Source organism: Pezoporus flaviventris, unplaced genomic scaffold (assembly GCF_033815535.1).
Source record: "Pezoporus flaviventris isolate CSIRO_AGI_PZ_B2104156 unplaced genomic scaffold, CSIRO_AGI_Pfla_v1 ptg000007l, whole genome shotgun sequence".
In the NCBI taxonomy this organism is placed as follows: Eukaryota; Metazoa; Chordata; class Aves; order Psittaciformes; family Psittacidae; genus Pezoporus; species Pezoporus flaviventris.
This window is the reverse complement of record NW_026892555.1, coordinates 24,971,269-24,985,101: the sequence shown is the minus strand read 5'-3', so window position 1 is coordinate 24,985,101 and position 13,833 is coordinate 24,971,269. Positions and strand designations below refer to the sequence as shown.

The following is a 13,833-nucleotide window of genomic DNA, read 5'->3' as shown; positions in this document are numbered from 1 at the left end:
TCCATTGGCCAGTGATGTTAAAGACTTATAAAAGCTGAAAATACTGTCAAGTTCAATGCCAGCTCACTTACTCACACACACAGTGACTCAACCCATGACCAAGAACCTACTCAGCCTATGGCTTGTAAATACATGGCAAGCGACTCAAGTGAAGTGACTTGGGCTGTGATGACTTCTGGTTGAACATCTGGCCAAAATTAGATAAAACTGGCCAAGGAAGGCAGGTGGCCTTGTTCCATGAGAGTTTTACTGCTCTTGATGTGCCCCTGGAGGCTTACAGGGCCAGAGAGCTGGGGTTGGGGTTGGGGATGGGGATGTCACCCTGATGGTTGTTCTGTTTTTGTTAAACATGGGCTACTTCAGCTGCCTTTTAAATCTTTCACAGGTTGCTAACTAGGGTGTTTCTCATCTGTGAACCTGGTACTGAGTTTACTGAACACATGTTTAACCTAGTGATTATACAGTTCTTTCTGAGTTACTTGAGTTGTCAGAAATGGAGCTTCATTTCCAGGATGCTAATTCACAATACATTTTTGTTCTAAATAATTTCATTCAATCTTTCAGCAATACCAGGTTATGTTTCAGTGTCTTTGAAACCTTATGTTTCGTGACTCCCTCAAGAAGTTCATGCTGACCTCTAAAAAGCCTCAAAGTATTGCTATTTGTTAATTCAGAAAGATCCCATCTAATGTTGTTCTTCCTATTACTTAGATGAGCTTCTGTTCTTCTGTTACTAAGATGTTGGTTTTTATGCTCTTCCAGGTGATTTGATGTCCAAGTACCTTGTCTAACACAGTCTCTAGCTTTACTGTTTTTCATGTTTTTTCCCCTCTGTGCCTCTCTCTATTGTGTCTCATCACATTGGCCAAATGGGAATTTGAGTCATGATTTCCCACGTTTGCCTCCTCCTCTCATTGTAATGCCTTTGAGTTATGCACCCCAATTTTACATCAGCTCTTTCTGTTAAAATGTCCTTTCCTTTGAGCACCTATGTAAGGATATCCCACAACTTATGTTATTTCCATTATTTTTGTTAAAATCATTTTGCATACATCATACTCGTTGAAAATATCATCACAGTACCTGGGACTAGAAGCTTATCTGGCCAGCTCATGGTCTCTTAATTTCTGACTTGACCCCAGCTCACAGCAGATCCCCCTTGATCATATGTCCTCTAAGGGCTTTTTGAGAATTACTCATTTTTATATGGAGATAATCAGATTAGGTACTTACACGTGAAAACTTTATTTCCTGCTAGTAACTGTAAATTAAACTATTAGACTGGAAATCCAGTTTAGAAAGAAAATGCAGATATTTTGTTGGTCTGTTTCAGCTCTTAAACTGACATTTTAAATTTCTGTCAATTTGGCAACTCATTTATTGAAGGAAAATATTTTTAAACACTGCTTATAATATTTTTAAGTACTCTGGGAATGATTTTGAAGAAAAAAAAATCATCATTTTCATTGTAAATCTTGTTCATTTTATATGTTTAGTTAATAACACCATAACTGAACTCAGACATAATAAAATTGGTATTTCATGAAACATCGATTTTTTGTTAATAGCTGACATGGGTTTTCTTCCTTTAGAATACTTTTCCCAGCACTTAGGAGAGTATGAAAATGTTTTATCAGTCTTGGAAGACTTAAACATAACCATACTGAAAGCAATGGACAAAACAAAGAAAGTGAGTAAAAATTGTGGAATTTTCTTTACATTTTATACTTTGTTTACTTGAATGTGTATCCAGTATTTTCCTTATGTAGGTAAAGTTACTAATTCATATTTAAGTTCTTCCAAATATGAATGTTTGTAGCAAAAGCCCAATAGGAAATGGCTTGTCTAAATGGCTGAGTTTCAAAGCTGTAAAGCTCTGTTTGCAAAGTATTACAGTTTGGATAGAACTACAATTATCTTTGAAAGATATCTGAAGAACATTCTTCAAATTGTACCAAAGGAGGGTTCCATATCCAGATGTGGGTAAACGTCATCAGCATATCAACATCTGGAAACAGCCTGAATTTGAAGAAAATAATTGTGTCGTGTTGACCCTGCCTGGGCACCAGGTGCTCACCAGAGCTGCTCTACCCCTCCCACTACTGTGATAGGGCTGGGGGTGCAGCAAAAGCGAGTTAGCATATTGGGATGTCATGGACAAATGATGCGCTTCACCACCGACACACAAGATGTGATGTAGCTCCTAGCTTAAGTTAACTCCCCAGCATAAACAAGCAGGTCCTCAGAAATGGGTGGTCTAGTTATGAATGGACAGCGGTATGAATCCAGAGCAAGGCCTGGGTTTCCTCTCCCAGTGCAAAATAAAGTTTTGTTACTGCTCTGCCACTGTAGTCACCTGGGCCTTTGAGTAGTCACTGAGTAATGGGAGCATTTGTTACTATCTTCTAAGCCAACATCTAGTTTAAAAATTCATATGTAGGAAAGGGAAAAAAAAACAAACCAGAATTGAAGACTTACACTTTGAGAGCTACAAAGACATGCTGTGTATATGTACAGTGTCTGAGTCTGTTTCCAATGGGCAGGACCAAATTCTCCTGTGAAAAATGAAAAGTAAAAACTTCTGAGACTGAACCTGAACTCCACTCTGCAGAGTGTGGGGCTGATTACAAATTACCAGTCCTCAGGGTTGGTGTGAGGTTTCCATCCCCTCTGACTTTTTGTGGGGTAGAGAAAGCTCAGCACCTCTAACTAGGAGTCTCTGCTAAATTTTCCCAGAGTGCATGCCACTTCAGGTCAGCAGCTCATTCAGTCTTATGTATTTGGAAGGAAGAAGAAGCCACTTGGAATAATGATCATTTCATTTATCCAGCTTAGAGTCTGATAAACAATCACCACTCAGTCCTTCCAATGCAAAGTCTGTGTTCTCCTACTAATTTGAGTTGCCCGTACCCAGTAGATACTGTGCATGAGGGGGGCAGCTGTGGAATTGAAGCCCTAGCAAAAATTTTTCAGCTTCAGTTTCCAAGGAAACCCCAGAGAAGGAAGATGTCAGTTTTGAATGAAAAGCTGAACAGTGGTTTGGCATGTCTGAAAAATTTAATCTATAAACCCACCTTATTCCAGATGCAGACAGAGATACAGATGAAAACCCCATAAAATGTATACCACCCCCCACCACCACCCCCCCCCAAACATTACCACACAAACCCAATATAATCTTCCACCAAGAGCAACCAGAGTTTGGCTTGGCTATAGATTCCTGGATTTAAATCAAGATCAACCAAATTGTTCCCATCACTCCAAATTATTTCCACATACAGATACTTTTAATCCAACACATTAGCAAATAACTGATTCCTGCAAGGTAATTGCAGGATAATTTCTATGTATTTTATTGCCTTCTGTGGTTTGAAACGGTTGTCAGCACACCTTTATTGCACTGAGCTTTTCTCCATTTTTCCAGTCCTGTGCTATCTGAAAGCAGACATACCAAGTCATCTATGGGAGAAGACATTCCAGTGTGTTAGCAGGTTCAAGAAACTTTCAAACCAGACTTTCTTACACCATTCTAGGGCCTGATCCCTTTTAACCAAACTAAACAGACAGGAAGCCCTTGTGAGGGTAGGAGTGCGTCATGCTCCATTGCTTGATGGGAAAGTCTTAATCTAAAAATGCAGAGAAATAGATATAGCAAGGAACATATTTCAGCACAAAAACCACTGAGTTGCATTGCAAACAACACACTTTGAATACAAAAAACATCTTACCAGAAGATGCTTGGGGAGCTACAGACCTTCCATTTTGCTACTGCTTTCCTCATGTTTCTTTACACAAGGAAGGGAAACACATATCTGAGGATTTTACAAGGGATTTGTGGCATTTGATACTTGATAATTTTTCTCCTGTGTCAAGAGTCTGTGTGAGTTGCTTATACAGGAGTGCCGAGGACAGATTAATCAGTAGTGTCAATTATTTTCTTGTACCTGCCTGATTGATATTTTCCTGGTGAAAGTACAAGCTGGTACAGTTCTATTTATCTCATTTCTTCTTCATCTTATATACAGGAAGCATTACAAATTAGGCTCAGCAAAACTTCACAAGGCATTAGAAGGCTGTTTCTTTAAGCCTTTTTTTCCTGACATGTTTTATAGCAAAACACAGAAGCATATGCAATTAAAATATTTAATCTCTTGGGGCTTTATTATCCAAATAAACATAACATTTTCAGCAAGCTGCATGTTTATTACAATCTGTAGCTTGCAGTCACATATAAATACAATAAAGAGAAACTTTGCAACCCACAGCACAGAAAATCTGTCACTGAGTAATGTTACAAATAGATAAAAATAAACCATTTTTTTTAAGGTGCTTGATATCTTGGTTCTGTTGACTTGTGAATGCTGAAAATCAGAAACTTAGAGACAAAAGAACATGTCTTCCCTTAGGTATCAAGCCATAAAATTGTTGCTATTTATTGCACTTATTCAGTAAGAACAAGTTTTTCTCTATTTCTGGTATTGCTACAGCGTATTGGAAATGCAACCTGCTGGTGGTAGTGGGCTATTCTGTTCTCAGCAAACTAGAAAAAGCTCATTTAATCACTATAAATGTAACTTTTGTATACAGTTAAGTTGACAATACGGAAATATTCAGGGGTTTAATCAAGCATCTAGTGGTATTTTAGAGAATCTGTATTCAAGGATGTCCAACATGTCTGCACAGGCCTGACGAATACACACAGGCCCTCTAGAGACCCAGGGGCAGAATGAGACCCCCATCTGAGGCAGCAGCCGGTAGTGAGGGTCTCTGTAGGGCACAAGACTCAAGTTTAGATACTTGAATAGCTCTGAGGTCTGAAGGGTGTCTGCTCAGAGGAACTGTATCACAAAGGAAGACTTGGTGATGGCTTACCCTGATCTGACAGTGCCTTTTATCAAAGTTGTAACACCCATTTAAAGTTCACATTTTTTCACCAGCTGAAGAGCACTCTCCTCTTCTGCTTTCTGCCTTCCGTTTTGCCAATGGCATGGGTTCATTTTCCAGCCAGGATGTATTCCCATGTGTCCCCACTGACACCTGCACAGTGATGGCTAGCAGCGGAGGCCTGTGCGGAAGCAGGGACCATTTCAGATGATTTTAAACCCCCTGCTCCTGAGGGCAGCTTATACTGCAGTGTTAGTGAAAGTTAACCGCAGCTGGCTGGTGGCAAAGTGACTAGGGGGGTTCCAGGATGGGACATGTTTCCTGCTCCATGATTTCAGTGACTTGGCTTGAGCAGGACTTTCACACATCCAATAGAAAACATTTATGAACAGAAAAAAGAGGAATTCAAATCTAAAGTAAAGGGAACAATGAAATAAGCAAGAAGGACTGTCAGTAGGAAATTGCTTCGCAGGGACTTTCTTCCCTCCTTTGCAGCTATTTAATGAAGGACAGCAAATATGCTGTCTGTGATAGCTGGGGACCACACTTGGTGAACTAGCAAACACCATTTAAGCAGCAGTAACCACAACTGGTTTATATCCAGCGTTTAAATATGAAAAACATAACATTAAGTTTAGGATGGAAATGAAAGATAAATTTTATTCAATAGAGTAATCAAATTCTGGAATATCCTTCTAAGCATTTGGGGGCAAAAAATACCTAACTACTTTTTACTTTTTACATGTTGCTTGCAAAAAGATAGGGCAGTGTGTGGTGTGCGACAGCAAGATGCTGGATTTGGGGACTGACAGAGCATGTCTAATTCTTTGCTGCTATGAAATCAGACATTTTTCTGCTTTGCTCAAAAAAAAAAACCCAGGCTAAGTGAAGTTAATTCAGCCTTATTATTACTGGAAAACTTCTTGAATAATCTAAAAATAGGAGCTAGTCAAAGAGAAGATTACAGGAGCTGAAAGAGTAACACAGGGACATGCAATTTAGTTACTGATGGTGCATTTATAGTAATTATGTAAATAGCTGCACTGTGGAGGGTTGATACCCATTATAAACCAGAATACCAAGATTTTTTAATTGCATATTTGAGTAATAGTAACAGTAGTGATTATGTAAATTATATTGCAAAACAAAATAACTGGAAAAAAGCAGAAAAGCTAGATAAGCATATGTCTACAACAGAGTGCCACAGCTAACATTCTGTTTGAGTAAAAATGGAGCTTCAAATTGTAGTTTTGTTTTCACATAATCTGTGTTAAATTGGCTAGCACCAGATTGGGCATATGAGCAGAATTTATTAACAGTTTTCATAGAATCTAATCTTGTTCTCTTTGAAATTGCACTTTTTACAAATGCACCTTTCACAGAATGAATGTAATGAATAGCTACTGCATCAGAATAACCTAAGGCAAGTATTACTCTATTTATCATGGTTATTAAGTTTCATGCACTGGCTTTGAATTTACTTCATTTGTTCTTTTATGTTTATCACAAAGTTTTTTCAGGTCAGTGTCAATCTAAAATCATTGAATTGTTTAGAGTGAAAAAGACCTTTAAGATCATCAAATCCAACTGTTAACCCAGCACTGCCAACTCCACCACTAAACCTTGTCCCTAAATGCCCCATCTACACATCTTTTAAATACCTCCATGGGTGGTGACTGACCACTTCTGTGGGCAGCCTGTTCCTGTGCTTGACACTCTTTCTGTGAAGAAATTTTCCCTACTATCCAATCTAAACCACACCTGTCCTTGGCAACTTGAGGCTATTTCTTCTTTTCCTATTACTTGTTAACTGGGAAAGAGGCTAACCCCAGCCTCAGTCCATTTCTCCTTTCAGGTAGTTGTAGACAGCAATAAGGTCCCCCCCGAGCCTTCTCTTCTCCAGAGTAAACACTCCTAGTTCCCTCAGTCATTCCTCATCAGACTTCTGCTCCAGACCCTTCAACAGCTTTTGCCCTTCTCTGGACCCGCTCTAACACCTCAATGTCTCCCCCGCAGTGAGGGGCCAGAACTGAACACAGGATGTGAGGTGCAGCCTCACCAGTGCCGAGTAGAGGGGGATGATCACTTACTTAGTCCTGCTGGCTATGCTATTTCTGACACAGGCCAGGATGCCACTGACCTTCTTGGTCTCCTGGGCACAAGCTGGCCCATGTTCAGCGGTGGTCAATAGGCACCCCCAGGTCCTTTTCTGTCGGCAACTTTCCAGCCACTCTTCCCCAAGCCTGGAGTGTTCCACAGCGTTGTTGTGGCCCAAGTGCAGGACCTGGTGCTTTGCCTTGTTGAACGTCATACTGTTGGCCACAGCCCATTGATCTAGCCTGCTCAGATCCTTCTGTAGAGCCTTCCTATCCTTCAGCAGATCAACACGCCTGCTCTCAACTTGGTGTCATCTGCAAAGTTACTGAGGGTGCACTCGATCCCCTCATCCAGATCATTGGCAAAGATACTAAACAGAACTGCCCCAAATACTGAGTCCTGGGAACACCACTTGTGAGAGAAGAATGCTGGTGATAGGGCTAAATATATCACCAGTTGCACCCTGCTAAAGGCAGAGATGACCCTATGAATAAACAGCTAATTTTAGCTAGAGACATTAATAAATGAGGCTTTAGAATTTAATTTCATAGGATTTTCTATCTATGAAATCTATTTAAGATTGTGACTATTAGGGCAAGTCAGGGTTCTCCTTCTAGCTCCTCATCAGAGTAATGAAAATTCTTGGGATCTTCTTTGATCTTTTTCGTGAAGTCTTATACCTACGGTGTGAGAAGGAGGCAATGCTCAAAATTCTGCTAGTAGCAGAGAAGATCTTTTAAGTCAGAACTTAAAAGCAAGCAACCAACCAAAACCAAACCCCTTAATTAAGTTACTATCCATACCTTTAAACATAGAAATGTATAGAATCAACTTCGGAGCAGAAAAAGAAACATTTAACCTAGACATTCTCCTGTCAATACCTATCAAAACCACCACCAACAGCTTTGATGTTTTCCCTTGCAATCCTTACAAACCTCTTCCAGGAGCAATGGCATTACACATATCCCTGCTACCTGCTGATATAAAACACAATTTCTTGTCTCAAGCTGTGTGATGCACTTAACAGCAGTTAAGTACAAGTTTTTTTTTTATCCATGCATGAATTTTGTACATACTATTACTGCAGTAGGAGTATATTACTTCTTCAGTAATCCCAGTAGAGTGATAGACTATGTGGTTTTGATGCATGCTATTACAATTATACATCAATATTCTCCTATAATCACCCATGATTACCTATTTTTTTCCTTGCTTTTACGTTGTCACTGCAAGTGGTTAGTAGAGATTGTCACTGTTCCAATTCTGTAGGCAGAACTGAAACATGCATTTTATTCCAAATAAAATACTTTGATAAACGTAGAAAGTTTCTGCCGCACTCAAAACCTGAAGCTGAATCTATGTAATAGTTTTGCATGCTATGCTTTTTCATTTTTACAATGAGGATGCTGTAAGTCATCACAGTGAGCATCTCTGGATCCAGCTTCTGATGAATTTATGATTTTACTCTTGACTTTACTCTTCTGATACAGTCTGAAGAACTAGATCTTAAGGAATTAAAGAACTTGATCTTAAGGAATTAAATCAAAATACTGTATTTTTTTTATTTTTTTTTCCCATGGGCATATGAAAAATTCACACCAGCATACCAGTTATCCTGACTAATTTCATATCCTCAATTTAAAGTTGTAACGTGTGGCGTTGTCCCACTAATTCAGGATAAACACACAGAGCAGGAGACATCCCATGATCAAGGGAAATTTAAATACATTATTCCTTACTGAGTCTTTGTCAATTATAACTGCTTTTCAGTCACCTTGGGGTTATTTTCTGTAAAGATAAGCATAAATATCTTTTATGAAATTATTTTTATATGACACATAAAATAGGAAACAGAAATTTGCAAAGTAAGAAACAGTAGAATCATAGAATAGTTAGGGTTGGAAAGGACCTTAAGATCATCTAGTTCCAACCCCCCTGCCATGGGCAGGGACACCTTATGCTAAATCATATCACCCAAGGCCTCGTCCAACTGGTCTTGAACACTGCCAGGGATGGAGCATTCACAACCTCCCTGGGCAACCTATTCCAGTGCCTCACCACCCTAACAGGAAAGAATTTCCTTCTTATATCCAATCTAAACTTCCCCTGTTTAAGTTTTAACCCGTTACCCCTTGTCCTATCACTACAGTCCCTAGTGAAAAGTCCCTCTCCAGCATCCCTATAGGCCCCCTTCAGATACTGGAGGCTCCTATGAGGTCTCCACGCAGCCTTCTCTTCTCCAGGCTGAACAGCCACAACTTCCTCAGCCTGTCTTCATACAGGAGGTGCTCCAGTCCCCTGATCATCTTCGTGGCCCTTCTCTGGAGTTGTTCCAACAGTTCCATGTCCTTTTTATGTTGAGGACACCAGAACTGCACACAATACTCCAGGTGAGGTCTCACAAGAGCAGAGTGGAGGGGCAGGATCACCTCCTTCGACCTGCTGGTCACGCTCCTTTTGATGCAGCCCAGGATATGGTTGGCTTTCTGGGCTGCGAGTGCACACTGAAGCTGGCTCATGTTCATTTTCTCATTGACCAACACCCCCAAGTCCTTCTCCACAGGGCTGCTCAGAATCTCTTTTCTGCCCAACCTGTAGCTGTGCCTGGGATTGCTCCGACCCAGGTGTCGGACCTTGCACTTGGCATGGTTAAACTTCATGAGGTTGCCATCAGCCCACCTCACAAGGGTGTTGAGGTCCCTCTGGATGGCTTTCCTTCCCTCCAGCGTATCAACCGAACCACACAGCTTGGTGTAATAACTATTATAAGTAATTTTACAAATAAAGTACAATAAATAAGTTTTAAAGTGCTATATAACATAATCTGCTACACAGTAGAATAGCAATATAAGAAAGAGAGGCCAAGGGGACCAGGTTTGTTCAGCTTGGAGAAGAGGCTGTGGGAAGATGTAATTCTGCTGTCTAAAGGGGAGATACAGTGAAGACAAAACAACATCATCTCTTTCAGGGGTGCACAGCAAAAGCACAAGAGGCAATGTCTGCAGGTTGTGGAAGGGAAGAGACATATGGAAAATTCTTTTTGCGGAGAGATGGAGTAATCTCCATCCTTGGAGATGTTCCAGACTGAGATGGACATCACCCTGGGCAGCCTGCACTAGCTTTGAATTTGGCCCTCCTCTGAAAAGGGGTTTGGAATAGATGACAGCCAGATGTCCTTTCCCACTGTATTTGTGGAACTTTTGCTTAAGCTCCAACCTCTTCTGAGAGATTTCAGAGTTTTTTGCCCCAACCAACTTTAGTTTGCATGTCCCAAGTCAGCGAACACAGGTATCTCCTTCCTTTCCATCTCAAAGAGCTGGTCGTGCGATAAGTGGATCAGCGTGGTGTCAGGTCACTGGCTGGCATCACGACTTGGGAGGATCAAGAGAGTGACTGAACCTGCGGTGGCCCTGAGATGTGGACTCCTGCGATGTGGATACCTAAGCCCCACCATCTCCATCATTATAAAAGGAGAACCTCTTCTGAACCTTTTAATACAGCTGTAAGCAAGCTTTAAAGACCACAGTGACCTTTTCCACAGAGAATCACCCAATTATGTGTATTTTCAGTTGCATTAATGGAAACTTAAATCTTAGCTGCTTACAAAGGTCACAGTTGTCTCTTGATGAGGAAGATGTGGAAAATTACCCTCATTCACTTACAATCAGTAAAACTAACAAGCAGAGTGATAGGTTAACACAGACTTATCTCATATGGACTACTCAAACTGCTGTGCAGTATAATGTATATGCTAACGAATGGTAATTTGCAGCTAATGAAATTAAAGAGTTCTTTTTTCTAATTTATATATAGACACAATCAGTGGGTCCTGTTATTAATTGGTGGCAGGATACACTAATAATGCAAATGCTGGGCATGCTGATTTTAATATAATATACGCTTAATAAATTGATACACATTTTTCTTAATTCAGAAATAACAATGTCTTTCTCCTAATGAAATCTTGTACCATTGTGCCTCTAGTGAAATGCAAATGAAAGCATTTTTCTGTATGAAGTAGAGTAGTGAAATGATAACAAAGCATGTAATTCCTCATTGCTGAGAGCTGGAGTTGAGGTTTAAGTTGAATTGTAATGGTCAGTCCATGACTTAAATTATAATAATGCTGACAATTTATATATGCTGAATAGCTTTTTCCATGACCTTTGAAGAATTTTAGAAGGACAAGTAGACATAGTTGTCTTTCAGTGGGCAGGAGTCAAAGTAGTCCAACATTGCTGTGAGCTCAGATTTGCTGGCTTGGAGCCATTTACTTAAAGAAAAACACTGACTAGCCATTTACCCATTAAAAGAGTTAAGTCTTCTGTATAGAAGAGTTGTAAGCACTACTATTTGGGTAAAATGTACATGAGGAAAAGGTCTTTGATAATTCTAGACTCACAGAGATATGTTAGCATGTTGCATGGCCCATCTTTAGAAAAAAGCTCTGTGTACCTGTAACTATAAGCTGTATTTAAAGATCACAAGGATCTTTTCCATAGGTCTTTTCCAAGTATAGAACTTACGGAACAACAGAACAGGAATAAAAAAAAAAGACTAAATCCTAGTGCAATGCACAAACCTATAGTAGTTCTGATGGGAAAAAAAAACTGAAATATTATTGATTTTGAAGTGCAGGAAATATTTCTAAAGAAGTCAAAAAGCAGCCAGCCTTAGAGAGCAGCAAGTATTACAGAGCTAATGTTTGTATGATCCCCTCCCATCAGCAAGGGCCCACCTGAACTGTAAGCAAAATGAAACAGGATGGATGTACATTTTAAGTTGTAATTCAACATACCAGTATCAGATTTACAATGACTACAAGCAGGAAGCTATATGGAGGTATCTGTAGCACTTGGTTTTTGGATGCCCAGGACTTTGAAACACTTTGATTATCCTAATCTTGTGAGATTGCCTTGGTATTCAAAAATTTACAAGAAGTGGTCGGTTCTGTCATCACTTATTTCCAAGAGTACTGGTGGAAGGTGAAAAATTGTACCATACCCTGGATTTCTTCTGCAGGGTTTGATTTAACTGCCCATACTACACATGTCGTTCTAACATGTTTCAGAGAACCAAAGTTCTTTGAAATTAAGTGATATCTGCCAGGTGCACCAGTTTTAAATCAGTTGCAATAAAGACAATGTAGAAGAAGAAAATAAGCTTTGCTATTGTATAATAAGTTATACTAATCATAAAGGTTGCCATAAATGTTATTTGTAGGACCAGTGTGAGCCTAAGGTATTCATTCAAAAGGTGGACAATCTCCCATGAAAATCTATTTCAAAAAGTATAAATGAGAAATTATTTGTTGGAGAGTGGCTTACACCTGATTCATCTGAAGACAGAAGTAAATATAGAAGTTGCTTCTGGCAACATGTCCTGGGTTCAGCAGTAGCAGTCATGTTGTTTTTTTTTTCCTTTGTGCTAGCTGGTGCAGTGCTGTGTTTTGACTTCCAGCCTGCGAACAGTGTTGGTGAAGTCGATGTTTTCAGTTGTTGCTAAGTGATGTTTACCCTGACCAAGGACTTTGTGAGGCTCATGCTCTGCCAGGGAGGAGGGGAAGCCGGGAGGAAGCAGAGATGGGGCGCCTGACCCGGGCTAGCCGGGGAGGTATTCCATACCACAGCACGTCATGCCCGGGGTGGGGGGTAACTGGGAGTTACCCGGAAGGACAGGGGCTTCCGGGTGGAACTCGCTTTCTTGGCCGGTGGTATCGTATTCTCTTCCCTTGTTATTTTCCCTTATCATTGTTGTAGTTGATAGTAGCGGTGGTGATTTGTTGCTGGACTGTTCTTGTCTCAACCCATGGGAGTTGCACTCTTTCGATCCTCCTCCCCATTCCTCCGGGAGTGGGGGAGAACCCCGGTGGGGGGGGGACACGGACCTCGATTGTTGTCAGCTCGGCACCACTCACTGGGAGTGAGTGAACAAGTTACCTGACTGGGTTTAAACCATGACACAACATGAATAAGTTCCGATGACTCATGGGTGGTTTAACATCTGAGATCTCTCTAGCAGGAGTCTTCCAACAAGAGCTAAGTTAATAACACATATTGTGAATCGACTGCTCTCACTTGACAGTAAAATGCTTTTAAAGCTATTAACTTAGTCCTTTTATTTCGCATTTAAATTTCAAAACGTCCCACATTTGTGTTCTGATTGCAAACACATACATGCAAAAATTCTAAGAGAAGTCTAAAACTCAAAAAGGCATTTCACATTGAGAAGAACAGGGAAGAGCTTGAAAATACTCATATGCATTGCCAAAAATACTCAAATGGGTTGTCAGCTTGAGTAGGAGGCAACAACATTCAAATGACAGGTTTTCTTTAAAGTGTGGAGATAACAGACCGTCAATCCATCTTCAAATGTGGTGACCAGAGAAATCTTTCATTCAATGTACCTCATATTTTATGAAACCATTTTAGATAGAATTGTAGCCAAAGGCTTTCAGGATCAGCTGAATGGGATTTCTGCACACATAAGCAGATTTAGGGCATATGAAAAACACACACCAGCATACTTTCATCAGAGAAGGACTCAACAAATTCAGTCAGAGTTAGAGATGGAAGTCCGTTTTCCTTCCCTTTTCCAGATGGGAGCTCTACACAGTAAGCAGAGGCTCTAGGGGCCTATCCTCTCTATTATATTTATTAATGAGAAAAGCACAAAGAAGTTTTTTATATTATGCTAAATATAGGTGCAAACTTTAAGCCAAGCTCCAACTCAAGGAACTTCCGGATGCACTTAGTGTAATTGTGAAATGTATTGATACATGGTTTCAAAAATAATTAAGCAAGTTATAGGAACAAAAATCAGTTAAAGACTCTTAAATTCAGAAGGCAATCT

General features: G+C 40.1%; 1 protein-coding gene across 5 annotated transcripts in view; it reads left to right on the top strand.

The window, feature by feature from the left end:
* The window catches only part of NECAB1 (N-terminal EF-hand calcium binding protein 1), a 60,166-nt gene that overhangs the window by 28,594 nt on the left and 17,739 nt on the right, over nt 1-13,833 (top strand). For all 5 annotated transcript variants that reach the window (XM_061448157.1, XM_061448156.1, XM_061448159.1 and 2 more), the window contains one exon: nt 1,593-1,690. In XM_061448157.1, coding sequence (XP_061304141.1) covers nt 1,593-1,690 — 98 coding nt within the window. The remainder of the gene's footprint in view (nt 1-1,592; nt 1,691-13,833) is intronic.